At 42.1% G+C, this 14,166-nt stretch overlaps 1 protein-coding gene across 5 annotated transcripts in view; it reads right to left on the reverse strand.

Moving 5' to 3' along the window:
- Positions 1–14,166, reverse strand: part of SIDT1 (SID1 transmembrane family member 1) — an 87,202-nt gene that overhangs the window by 19,660 nt on the left and 53,376 nt on the right. For all 5 annotated transcript variants that reach the window (XM_024120277.1, XM_007113570.2, XM_024120274.1 and 2 more), the window contains 6 exons: positions 12,840–12,883; positions 6,584–6,655; positions 5,080–5,225; positions 4,001–4,074; positions 2,539–2,605; positions 854–927 (listed from right to left, as the gene is read on the reverse strand). In XM_024120277.1, the coding sequence (XP_023976045.1) occupies positions 854–927; positions 2,539–2,605; positions 4,001–4,074; positions 5,080–5,225; positions 6,584–6,655; positions 12,840–12,883 (477 nt within the window). The remainder of the gene's footprint in view (positions 1–853; positions 928–2,538; positions 2,606–4,000; positions 4,075–5,079; positions 5,226–6,583; positions 6,656–12,839; positions 12,884–14,166) is intronic.

The raw sequence follows: 14,166 nt of genomic DNA on the forward strand, positions 1-14,166 counted from the left end.
TCAGGACCGAGATCATCAGAAAGCATCTTTAACCTAACGCCACGTTAGGATGCTTAGCCTGTGATAATGTGTCCGTTTCCTCTCAGGGATGCCTGCTTAGCTTCCCTAACACCCACTCAATCCTCGCTTGTGCTGATGGCACTGGCGGGGAATGAATCCTAGGAAAGAGAGTCGCTCCACAGATGGGCAGTTGGGCCAAGTGTTTCAGCTACACTGTGAGAGTGAATTCACATAGATGGATGGACCCACGTTATGTGTCCATACTCAGCTCTGTAACCATGAATTTCAGGATAAGTGTCAACTGGTCACAGCCAGCAGGTTTATTTAAGGAAACTGAGACTAGTTCAGTTCTGGATCAAGAAGCCAGGCTCGCAACTCCCAGGCAAATGCTCTCTCCACTTCGCCGTGTTCTGGAGGCTGGAGCATGGCCTTGGGGGCAGCAGGCCCCGGTGTGAGTCTCAACGTCACTAACAGCTGAGGGACCTTCCGCAAGTCCTTACCTTTCTAACTAAGCCTTAACATCTTCATCTAAAAACGGGGGTAATAATAATCCTATCTATCTCATGAGGTTGTTTAATGGATTGAATGTACTCGTAGCTCAGGCCCGTGGATGAGGGTCATCACAGCTAGGGACCTGGTATTTTCAAACACATCTCTGCCTTCTCCTCAGGACTGTTTCCTGAGGCCCCCATACAGGAATGGAAGGGGCATACCTGGCCTCAACTTCTTGATTTCATTCCTCTTTACCCTTGATTGGGGTAGTTTTCCACAATCGTTTCTAGTATTTTTAAAAACTGAAATCGCCACATTACACAGAAAGGCATCTCTCATTGCCTCAGAGGACTGGGCTTACCTCAGGACACCCCAGGGGTGAGCACAGAGGAAGTTGTAGTAGCAGATGTCCTGGTTACCAGTGACATTGAGTATCTGTAAAACCAAGAGTGAGAAGAGGAGATGCTGTTTTCCTCCACCCCCTGAGCCTGAAATCACAAAAAGTGGACAGTGCTCACAGCGATCAACTGTCAGTGATTTACAGTGTAACCAGCGCTCCTTCTCAGCAGGGGATGGGTCATTATCCTCAGCCTTTACACAGTATAGACACATTTCCTTTAAATGCTGCCATCTTGCTTTGAATTGAAATATTCTGTGTCCCTCATTATGTGGCCTCACGGCAGAATGCAACCGAGTATGTTTCCTTTGTTCTCATTATAAAAGGATTTTGAGAGGATGCTAACATTGGGACCTGCCTATTAGGATGGTCATGGTACATCCTATTTTCTAGATGAATCCTGGGAGCTGTTCCATCCTCTGTGTGGAAATGATAACCACAGAGCAGGTGGACATAAGGAGATGTGTGATCAGTTTTCCATAGTTATCACTATCGCTATCATTAAGAACCTTCCTAGATCACAGCATAGCTGTATCTTCTGACAGAGCACCAAAGTATTCAGAGAATATTTAGATTATAAATGGTGGTGCTCAAGCCTTACAAAGTCCTCGTCCTCATCACGTATTAAGTATGGAATTGGTGAAATATTATTAAACTCCTGGCTCTCAAACTTGGCTGTACTCTGGAATCACTGGGAGTTTCATCAATACTGATGCCTGATTCCACTCTGATCTAACTGGTGTGGGGTGCAGCTTGGACACTGGGATTTTTTAAAGTCCCCCAGATGATTTTAATGAAAAGTTTGAGAACCATTGCATTAGAAACACCTTTAGCCTGGTGCTATTCCAAATGGGCTTTCTCATGTGTAATAGATCCCAGACGAGATCACTTAAGTGACCTGGACCCTAGGGTTCTGTGAAGGTGCAGTGGGGATTCTCAAGCTATTTTTTTTTTTTTTTTTTTTTTTTTTTTTTATGGTATGCGGGCCTCCCTCTGCTGCGGCCTTTCCCGTTGCGGAGGACAGGCTCCGGACGCGCAGGCTCAGCGGCCATGGCTCACGGGCCCAGCCGCTCCGCGGCACGTGGGATCCTCCCAGACCGGGGCGCGAACCCAGTTCCCCTGCATCGGCAGGCGGACGCGCAACCGCTGCGCCACCAGGGAAGCCCGTCAAGCTATTTTAATTATTGTTTTTGTTTGTTTTTTAATTTATTTTATATTTTCTTTTAATATTTCATTAGTTTTGTGAAGCTGTTTTTGCTTTTACAAAACATATTTACCCTCAATGAGAGGACACAGGCTAAATTAGACATCAGGTTTCTTTGTTTTGGTCTGGAACTTTACTCATCATCCCATGATGATCAAAAGTTCAGACTGGTAAAAAATAGACATAGTTGATAGATACCAAGACTAAATGAGTGCAAGGTAATAATTTCAGATTGGTAGTCAAAATAGTACAAGAGGTCTGTGATAAAACAATTGGGAACTAGATTTAAAGGTCAAAGACGAACCAGTGGAGAAATCCAGTGGGAACCCAAATGGGGAATTAATTCTTGGATGGAGCTCAAGTTATACCTTTCTCTGTAAGTCGCAGCAAAGATCTTTCCCTGCAGTATAAAAGGTGGGATTTTGGAGTTCGGGGCAGCACTTACTGTCTGGTAGGTGATAACCAGCTGGATCACAGGCAGCGCATAAAACACAGCAATGGTAATGATGTTCCTACACAGGCAGAAAGAACGAGAAATGGTTATTTCCAAAATAACAATGGAAACTTTGCCCTTTTATTTTTTTAAAAAAAGAATCTTTCCACCCCATAACTCCCTAGTTAACTCACAAAAGCGATTAGAAACTGATTATGTGGTTACTGTTTCTCCAATCTTCCTCTCATACAATTACTTGTAAAACAGTGTAAATAATACTTGCTTCTGGTTTAACCAGTTATTAATGAGGGCCTATCTATTTAGGATATTGTTAGGTTAAAAGTGGTCAGAGACGGACTTCCCTGGTGGTGCAGTGGTTAAGAATCCGGCTTCCAATGCAGGGGATACAGGTTTGATCCCTGGTCCGGGAAGATCCCACATGCTGCAGAGCAACTAAGCCCGTGCGCCACAACTACTGAACTTGTGCTCTAGAGCTCGCGATCCACAACTGCTGAGCCCGTGTGCCACAACTACTGAAGCCCGCGCGCCTAGAGCCTGTGCTCCGCAACAAGAGAAGCCCACCACAGTGAGAAGCCTGCACACCGCAACGAAGAGTAGACCCTGCTCGACGCAACTAGAGGAAGTCTGCGCACAGCAACAAAGACCCAACACGACCAAAAATAAATGAATTTAAAAAATAAAAATAAAAAGTTGTGACTTAAAAAAATTTTTTTAAAAAGTGATCTGCAAGTAGGTAATGGGTGATGGATCTCACAAAGGGATGTGGCTCTTTTAGATATCTCTTAGTTCCAAAATGATGGTCCTACTTTGGAATTCCATGTGGTCCCCACTGGCCCTTGTTTTCCTGTAATATCTGTATCCCAGTAAAAGGGTATCCTTCCAGAAAAAAGAATGGGAAGGGCTATCACAAGTGTCAGCTGGGGGTTTCTGAGAGGAAGGAGGGGACCCTGCCAGGCACCTCAGACTCCCTGCTTGTAGGAAGACTGCATCTTTGTCTGACCGTTGCAGGTCTATCTATCATTGGCTGATGGTATCATCTTCACTCAGGGTGGTTTCCAGCTACTATGAGATGCTCTGGGCATCTCATCCCTCTAATCACTGGCTCTTCCAAGAGCAAGTCCTGGTGAGGAGAAGAGGGAAGGTGGTGACATTAATGTTATCATTACTGTATTTTCCTAGAAAAGGATTTAGTGTCTCCCTATGGGATTCCACTACTGTTCTTATTTAATACTTTGTATTTATTTAATTTAGGGCTGGTTGCCTTTGGTAGTTCATTTTTGTCTTTCCTATCGAATGTGGCATGAATCCTTTAAACACCTATACCTGTGCCTCATTAAACACTGAAACCTGTGATTTGATTCACTTATATGAATCTCGTAAGTGATTGTGGCTTTTACAAAGAAAACTTTAATTTTGCTAGAGAGAACCATAGCCCTCCTGGTCATCTACTCACCAAAAATAAATCTTATATTTTTTGCTGACAATTCTCCGGTCCTTCCTGGACAGATCTGACAGGTAAAGGAACATCTGAGATGCCAAACAAAAAGAGAATGCAAAACTGTACTTGGATTTCTTGCATAAAATATAAAGGAGAGCTTTACACATTTCAATTTAATCACTCACTAGGGATTAACATTATTTAACAAGACTTTTCTTTTAATTTTGCTTTTCCCAGGATGCCTTTAAAAATCCTAGTATTTCCCTTGGCTTTAGGGAAATTGGCTGATGTGGGAAACATGTTGGGAGTCTTGAATGCTTCTTAAATCTCAAGAATTGGTTTCCCAGTTTTCAGAGATGCCCATTGTGTGATTCTTGAATTACGAGGTTGAAACGGTATGATTCACCTTTGTGTCCCTTACTGGATACAACACAATGTGATACATACAAGCCAGAAATAAATGATCTTTTACTCCTGAAGGATTTTATGTATACAACCAGGGAGTTTTTCCAAGTACACCGTTCAAATGAATCTTTTCTTCCATTTGGTTGGATCGCTTCCTCATTTTTGTCTATGGTCAGCCACTTTAGACCCTGAGAGCATTTTAGCGCTCTGTTTTCTTTACTGCTCTCACTTTCTCCCTCCAGAAAGAAGTGTTAATTAACCAAGTATTGCTTTTAGTATGTAGCTAAGTTTTATCTAAAAAGCCCCCTGAGCATATATATACTACCAGATGTAAAATAGCTAGCTAGTGGGAAGCAGCTGCATAGCACAGGGAGATCAGCTCGGTGCTTTGTGACCATCTAGAGGGGTGGGATAGGGAGGGTGGGAGGGAGACGCAGGAGGGAGGAAATATGGGGATATATGTTTATGTATAGCTGATTGACTTTGTTATACAGCAGAAACGAACACACCATTGTAAAGCAATTATACCCCAATAAAGACGTTTAATAAATAAATAAAAAGCTCACTGAGAAATCTGACTCCCCCTGAAGAAAAAAAATATATATATAAAGGAAATTGAGGTATTGCTGAAGTTGTATTTGGCTCCTGAACTTTTCGCCCTCTCGAAGAGCACCACCAGGCAGAAGTACCTTGGTCCGGATGACGTTCTTATCGCTCTCAATGTCTGGCATGGTGTCGAAGTCACTCTCCTCCACGGAGCTGTCCGTGTCTGACTGGCACGGCTGTCTGCCGTCGGAGGAGGACATTTGCCTGCCAGGACTGGAGCTTGACTCATCTGAAACAGAGGAGACTCATCTGCCTTCCCAAGCTGAGAAGAACCCATGGAGCCCATCTTTCTCTGCAAAAAGCACAGTGCTGACTCATTCCTGAAAACGTTGTGTTGGTAAAAACCAACTCCTTACCCACAGCACATGTTCTTTCTCTCAGTTCCTCCTCAATGGACTTCTAATTTTCCTCTCCTCCTATTTTTATATTTAAAGCATCTCTTTCTAGGGCTGAATACATAATATAAAGGCATCTGCTCTGTTAACTATTTGGATGCAAAAATAATATTATGCTTATATTTTATGTTTCATATTTTAAAATATGAGCATAAATGTATAAACATACACATGCACGTAATTATGTATAGCATCTACCACATGTACGTATAAGTAACCACATGTCCAGCAGCTATACATTTCTCGTGGATAAAGTATTTGTACACCAAAATCCCCCACATGCTGTATCTATGATTATATAATGGAAAGAACATTCTCAGGAAGAAGAATCCTTGTGTTCCTGTGAATGTTTCCCAGAGCAGATGGGAATTTGTGCAGCCTAATGAGCACATGAGCAGAGCCTACCTTTTGCTTTATTTCTTCTATTCAGATAGTTAAAAAAAAAAACAAACAAACCCTGTTCTTGCAGAGCCAGAGATAAGTCTCCAGCACTGAGCCCACATGCTTCTCAAAGTTACAGAATAACAGGGCAGGCATACAGGATTCCCAGCCCCTCTACACTGACAGCTTAAGGCGCACCATTCATAGGCCCGCAAGCATCATGGAAGTGTGTGGAAGCGTCAATGCACGCCGACTCTAACAAGACAGGGATCAGAATTCTGTCCCCTTCAGGCCACTGAACGAGCCCTGGGGGTTGCCATGTGAATGACTGGGTGGCAGTGAGCAGGTTCATTTATGCAGTTAGCCCAAATGGAAGATCGTTAGGCTTCAGCCGTGTTCACCTGCTGCACAGCCTCAGTCTTCTGATCGCCCTTACTCCACTGAAACCTGAGAATGAAACAACGGGTCAGTTGATGTCGGGCTCCCTGACGTCAGACTCTTGACGCATCTTTCACACCCTAAACTCAGGCTGGGTACGAAAAAATCCCCAAGGGAGTTGATGGCAACCATAGAAAATTCTGCTCGAGTGTGGCTAGCAGATCCAAGAAACGGATCAATAGAACCAGAGAAAATTAGAGCTGGAAGGAACCTTCCAGATCATCCAGCCAATTCATCTTATAAATAAAAGATAATCTTATACGATGACCGCCTTGCCCACTCTCACAGTTATTAGTGGCTGGAGGGCTCCTTGTATCCTATTCTTTGGAGAATCAGGAAACACTTCCATGAATGGACTCATTGTAGGAAATACCTATTGCCCCATAATTGCTTTCTTCAGGGGTGCTGGCAGCAATGGGATGTGACACCGACGTATTTCCAGAGCCTGTTAAAAAGAAAAGCAAAGAGGCAAACACTTTATGTCCAGTTGCCAAAATGAAAGAACATAACTCTAAATAGTTTGATTTTCTTTTCACTCTAATATGGGAGCCTGCAGGCCAATTGTATGGTCTGCAGACCAAATCTAGCCTGCCACCCGTTTTTGTGTGGCCCTTAAACTAAAAATGGTTTTAAATTTTTTATTTTTATTTTTAATAAATTTATTTATTTATTTATTTTTGGCTGTGTTGGGTCTTTGTTTCTGTGCGAGGGCTTTCTCTAGTTGCGGCGAGCGGGGGCCACTCTTCATTGCGGTACGCGGGCCTCTCACTGTCGCGGCCTCTCTTGTTGCGGAGCACAGGCTCCAGACGCGCAGGCTCAATAATTGTGGCTCACGGGCCCAGCTGCTCCGCGGCACGTGGGATCCTTCCAGACCAGGGCTCGAACCCGTGTCCCCTGCATTGGCAGGCAGATTCTCAACCACTGCACCACCAGGGAAGCCCTTAAATTTTTTAAATGGCTAGGGAAAAATCAGAAGACGAAGAGTATTTTATGGCAGGTAAAATTATAAATTTCAGTATTTATATATGACGTTCTACTGAAACACAGCCACGTGTTGAGTATGTCTATGGCTGCTTTTGGCTACAATGGCAGAGTGGAGCAGTTGCAACAGAGACTACATGGCCCGCAGAGCCTAAAACATTTACCATTTGGCACTTTACAGAAAAAACGTTGCTGATTCCTGCCTGACAGTATTGCAGAATCACAAGAACAACGGAGCATGGGTCCTGGAATCACTGTGAGGAAGGCCACCACTGAACATAAACACCAGAAATAAATTTCTGTGATTAAGGGGCTATAATTCGGAGGTTTATTTCTCACAGTCATTAACAGTACCCTAACTATAGACAGGCTGAGCCCTGACAGGATGGAAATTACTGCACCCCTTGGAGCAAAAAATGATGACAACATGAACTAAGGATGTGCAGGAATATGGGTTATTTGGGGGATAGTTCAGAGGTGGAATAGGCATGTCTGTTGCCAAGTGGTTGTTGGCAGTGAGAGAAAAACATTCTTTAAGATGACGCGCCTCAAACTTTTCCAAATGTTACATGTGCAAATAGTAAGCGAAGAATTATACTAAAATCATAAACCCCAGAATTTTTGGCATTTTCTGTTCCTGGGAAGGCCCCTGGCATGGGAAGTAGACACGTGCGTCGGAGAACGCTTGAGTTCCGCTGCAGCGGGGGGGTTGAAATGGTCTGTAGGAGGCAAAGGGTTTTCGTGTGTGTGATCAAAAGAGAAAAAAATGCAAAAACTAAAGTCAAAGCAAGTGAGCAAACAAAAACAATCACTGTTTTGTTAGGCGACAACTTCACTAAAAAGAAAAAGCCAGCTGTGTAGGTTTGTTCAAACTTCGATGATTTCTGCACTCTGCCTCGCAATCGAGCAGGACCTGGTTTCGATGTAGTCGCTAGTTCTTTTCACCTCGAGGCAACCACAACAACAATGGTTCTATGATGGACAAGAGCATCGAGATTTTCATGAGCAGTGCACTTGTTTCAAATCTGTGCACTTCTGTATGCACAATTAAATAGGAGATTGGTCAACACGGGATAACGGTATTCTGTTAACGTTTCTAATGTCTAAGACCTTCTTAGAATGCAAAAACCGAAGCATTACCTCCCAAACTTCAAACATGATGGATGCGCCCAGAAGGCAAGCCATATTTCTATTTAACTGTATGGCATTTAGAAAGCAGAATTAAACACAAAATATCAGTTTATAGGACAGACCAAGATGTTCTGGCTGGGAATAAGCAAACATATAAAGTTGTGAATGAGCTCATCTTAATGAGGAAACTTGTTCTGGTATGTTTTTCTCTGCGCGCGAGCCCTTTGCCATCTGTCTGCTTTACTAACTTAGAATAGGATATGCTTGCATGCTTGCCTTTTATATTAATTGCTCCATGTGAGGAGAAAAACTTCATTTCATTTTGAGCATGCCTGGCTCTTTCAGGGACGTCACATTTATAATTGTCCTACCCCCTTCCATCTCCAGACTCAGGAGGTTGGAAGCGAAAGAGGGAGTCAGCAACGCTGTGAACTAGCTGCCATGAGATTTCATTTTTATGCCAGTTGGCTACCTATCCCAACGAGTGTCATGCTGTGTCTCAAAAGTTGAGGAGAAAATGAAGAAAACCACTAATCTTTGCAGAAGGATGTAAAAGTAAAATTCCTCTAGAAGAAAAAACTGGGCAGGCAAAGTTGGGAAAAAGCAGAGTAGAGAGTCAGGACTAGAGTCTGAGACCCGTTGCCACAGAGCCTGAGGATGGCCTGTGCTCCTTGACCCCTCTGAACTCAGCATGCTGCTTGTCTTATCCCTTCTGGGCCCTGCTCTTTGCTGGGAGGCTGATTCAGTAATCGCTCCATCCAGGGAAGGATCTGATTGGCCATTTGGTTCTTAAATCTGCAAACTTGGCAAGTTCACCAAGCTCCCTCACTTGAGAAAGTACCCTCCGCTTAGGCTGCACCCAGGTTCGTGGTGACAGCTCATGTGGTCCCAGAGGCCTGTGAGTCATGTTTCATCTGTCTCTCTTTCAAAGTGGTAACTGAATTTCTGTATAGATTCTTTAACAATGATGTGAAGTATGGGTTTTTTTCACTGATAGAGCCACTGGAGGACATGTTTTTAGAACACAGAGCCTTGCCCAGTGCCCCTCAGATTACCACAGAGGCCCCTGTCCTAAGTGCTAAGTGAGGAATAGAGAATACAGTGTCCATCCATTCACACCACAGTAGTAAAGTCCCTTCACAGCCTGAAGCTGCTCTTTACCAACACTATTTCCATTTCACCTGGGCTCCAGGCTCTTATCTCCTTCTTTATCCCATGAAGTATGAAAGAACTTCCTTTGCTATTTAGTTTAGTTGGAGCCAATGTCAACATTTTTCAAACACAACTTTAAAAACTGCAGGCAAATCAAAGAAAAACACATGCAGGGGAGCTGACAGAGTTTCCAAATGCAGCCTTCCTATCATTACATAACTAAAACAGAGCTGCCGACAATTTAGCAAATTGTAGGGACCTGGCTCCATTTCCTCCATCTCAGGCATACCTAGGGTGAAAGCATCAGGCCAAGTTCCTCAGATATCTAGCTCCACGTTGATTGCGGCAGACAACATGCCAAATCTAGTGGGGTCCCCTTTCTCAAACGCTGCTCCTAGCATTTCTTCTAGGCACTAGCCCCCAGGGCATTTCCTGTAGCTCTAAGCTCCATTAAACTTCTCGTAGCCCCCGTGGGCACACTGATACTGGCCCTTGGGAGACAAAGACATTTCTGTATCCTTGCTCCTCTCTAAAGGTTGGTTCCTCCCCTGAATCTTTCACATTAGCTTTCAGATAATGTCCCTCACTTGCCTCTGTCTCTTGCTACAGGCTGGTTTCTCCGTGTTCTGTTTCATATGATTAAGAGTCACTAACTGGTTCCTCCCTAGGGAAGAGCTTATCTTCTCTGTTCTTGTTTGAAGAACCTAGGTCTTGTCTCACCAGTGGTCATGTGCCATCTTTCCCCGTAGCCTCTCAGCATTACATAGGTTCCTTACTTCCTCCTGATTTCAAAGCCCTTTGTGGTGAACATTCCTATTTCCTACTTCCTAACTAAGCTGGGATTTTGTTTGGGTATCCTCCCTCACCTGTGCCTGGCAGCCCATATTTTTAAGTCAGTGATTATCGGTTGGGGGTAGGGGCGGGGGGAACATTTTGCTCCCAGGAGGACGTTTGACAATGGGCATTACTTTAGTTGTCACAGGGAGGGAGTGTATTACTGAATTCTAGTAGGTTGAGGTGAAGGATGTGGTTAAACATCCTATAGTGTACAGGGCAGCTCCCAACAACAAAGAATCATCTGGCTGTAATGTCAATAATGTTGAGTTTGAGAAACCCTGGTCCTAGAAAAAGATGACCTCACCCTAATTCTATAAGCAGGCTTGATTGATCTGTAAGTAAATAGATTCCTTTGCAGTGACTGGTTTAGCAACAAGTATATGATCCTCTCTAGGCCAATGAAACATGAGAGAAGTTGATAGGTGCTTCTGAAACAGTCCTTCCTTCTGGACATTGTCAGGTGAGGACCCATCTCACTACCAGCTCTGGGGGCAAAGCAGAGTCAAGGGAATGGAAGGAAAAAGGACCAGAGCCACTGGACTCAGTGAATCCTGAAGCCCACCGTTCTGCTCAACTTCCAGGGAGAGGAGACACTCTTTATTGTTTAGGTATGTTTGAGATAAACTTTGCTGCTACCTGCAGCCACATGAATCCAACGGATGCATCTTTATTTATTTTTTTTTTTGGTCACTCATTCATTTCTGCTTGTTATCTGAAGGGTACCTCTAGCTCTTAGCTAATTTTCAGAGCCTTCTTGATCTTGGACAGTGATTTGGCTCAAGTCCCAGCTCTGTCCACCAGTGCTTCACTGTTCAGGAGACCCTTCTGAATATGAAATTCCTTCAAGTGTCATTGCAGTGATAAAATGACTTCACTCATACAATAAAAATAACAGAGCATCCATTCACAGAGCACCTATCGGATCCAACCAATCAGGCTTTCTAAGTTCGCCTAGGCCTAAATAAGAGCAAAACCTGGAGAGCATCAGAGGGAAAAGGCTGAGATCCAGAGAGAAGACAGTTCATTTTAACATTTTATGAATAAAATAGAAAGTAGTACTTAGCATTTTAAAGACACTAGAGCAGGTGTTCTTTTATATTCCTTTACATTGGCTGTTGAATGTTATTAAAACCCATTGCCTGGATGCCTGGAAAAATAGACACGTTGACATTAAGGAAGACAAAAGTCAAAGGAAGGCAGGAGAAGCAGACCTCCAGCAGAGGGAGAGATACTCCTGCTGGGTTGGGTAGGGAGTCGCTTTGTGTCTTTCTAACTTAACTGTAGAAAACACAGAACTAAACATCTGCTGCATACCTACTATATAGCACAGGGAACTCTGCTCAATGCTCTGCGGTGACCTAAATAGGAAGGAGATCCAAAAAAAGAGGGGATATATGTCTATGTATAGCTGATTCACTTTGCTGTACAGTAGAAACTAACACAACATTGTAAAACAACTACACTCCAATAAAAATTAGAAAAAAAATCTGCTGCATGTGACTTAAAAATCAAGTCTCACTCCATCATTCCTTTTCCAAATGATCATTCTATGCCACATAGCTTGTGAGCACTGAGTAACTCATGCTGATTTAGGCTTTTCAAAAAATAGGACACTTAACAAAAGGTGCAAACTTCCAGTTATAAAATATAAATAAGTCCTGGGGATGTAATGTACAACATGGTGACTAGAGTTAATAATACTGTATTGTATATTTGAAAATTGCTAAAAGAATAGATCTTAAAAGTTCTCATCACAAGAAAAAAAAGTATAACTGTGTGGTGATAGATGTTATTAGATTTCTAGTGGTGAGCATTTTGCAATATATACAAATATAGAATCATGTTGTACACCCAAAACTTATACAATGTTATATGTCAATTATATCTCAAGTTTTAAAAATAAGGACATTTAATTTTTGTTTTAAAGATTTGATAAAAAGATCAAGCAACTGAATTCCTTTGTTCAAATTCTCAGAGCGGAGGAAAGGGCATATTACAACGGTTGGATAATCAATTACTCTGGATTTCCCAAAGTTATAATACTCTATTATACTTGCTAGTCTCATATACTTCAGTTTTCTAGATCCTTGAAAAAAAAAACCCTCTGTCTCAATTTGGGAAAAGTAAGCTCTGTATTAGATTTGACACAATAAATTCTTACCATTGTTTACAAGTCAGCTCTGTGATAAGACAGATATGAACATGTTACGTCCTAGAAAAGATTAAACTTCTTAAAAAGATGAATTGCTGACAAATGGGCTTGGACAACTACAAGGAACTCTCCGAACAAAGGCTCTTAGTGTGAGCTCCATATCTCAGTAATTATCAAGTGCATAAATTGGTTCTCACTGGCTCTGCTTTCTGTAGAAAGACTGCAGATTAGACCACTCTAATGGTGTGTGTCTGTGGGGGGGTAGGAATCAATAGAGGGTTTGGGAAATCACAAAAGTCAGAGAGACAAAAGTACCAAATGGAATGTTGCCACATACTTGACATCAGTTTGAATTGAAATGAGGGATTTTTCTTACCATCATTGGAACCAAAGCTTCCATCAATGGACTTTCTCTGAAACCTGCAAACAAGCACATACACACGCTCCTAAGACCGCAAAAACTTCAGCATTTTCCATTTGTTCCCTATAGACTTTGTTGCAGATTTGTCTGCTAGTAGGATCTCTTAAAAATGGGCCTTTCGATGTGCAGAAATTGGAACTCTGAAACATTGCCGGTGGGACTATAAAATGGAGCAGCCACTTTGAAAAACCATTTGACAGTTCCTTAAAAAGTTAAACCTAGAGACACAATATGACCCAGCAATTCCACACCTAGGCACATACAGGCATATATATATTAAATTCATTAATTTATTTCCATATTCATTTATTTTCAGATAATTCACATGCCATAAAATTCACCCTTTAATGTGCACAATTCAATGAATTTTAGTATGTTCACAAAGTTGTGCAACCATCACTATTTTCTAGTTCCAGAACATTGTCATCATCACCCAAAGAAATCTCAAACCATAGCAGTTACTGCTCATTCTCTACTCCTCCCAGCCCTTGGCAATCACTAATCTACACTCTGTCTCTATAAATTTGCCTATTCTGGATATTTCATATAAATAAAATTATATTGCATGTGGTCTCTTTGTCTTCTTTCACTTAGCATAATGCTTTCAAGGTTCATCTATGTGGTAGCATGAATGAATACTTCAGTCTTTTTACGGCTGGATAATATTCCATCGTATGGATATATACCATGCTTAATTTATTTGTTTACACTTGATATACATTTTGATTGTTTCCACTTTTTAGCTATCATGAATAACACTGATATGAATATTTGTGTACAAGTTTTTGTGTGGTTATATGTGTTAAATTCTCTTGGATATGACCTAGGAATGGAAGTGCTGAGTATGAGGTAACTCTATTTAGCATTTTTTTCTAAACTGTTATCTACTGTAGCTCTATAGCAGGAACTAAATATTTTACATTCCTACTAGCAAAGTACAAGGTTCTAATTTCTCCACATCCTTGCCAACTCTCGTTATTTTCATTTAAAAAGTTTTATTATAGCCATCCTAGTGGATATGAAGTGATATCTCATTGTAGTTTTGATTTGCATTTCCCTGATGGCTAACGTTGTTGAACATCTTTTCACATGCTTATTGGCATTTGCATATTTCTTTGGAGAAGCATCTATTCAATTAAAAAAATGCCTATTTTTTTGTTTTGTTTTGTTTTGTTTTGTTTTGTGTTACGCGGGCCTCTCACTGTTGTGGCCTCTCCCGTTGCGGAGCACAGGCTCCGGACGCGCAGTCTCAGCGGCCATGGCTCACGGGCCCAGCCGCTCT

The sequence above is a fragment of the Physeter macrocephalus genome, chromosome 1, assembly GCF_002837175.3.
Source record: "Physeter macrocephalus isolate SW-GA chromosome 1, ASM283717v5, whole genome shotgun sequence".
NCBI classification, from domain to species: domain Eukaryota; kingdom Metazoa; phylum Chordata; class Mammalia; order Artiodactyla; family Physeteridae; genus Physeter; species Physeter macrocephalus.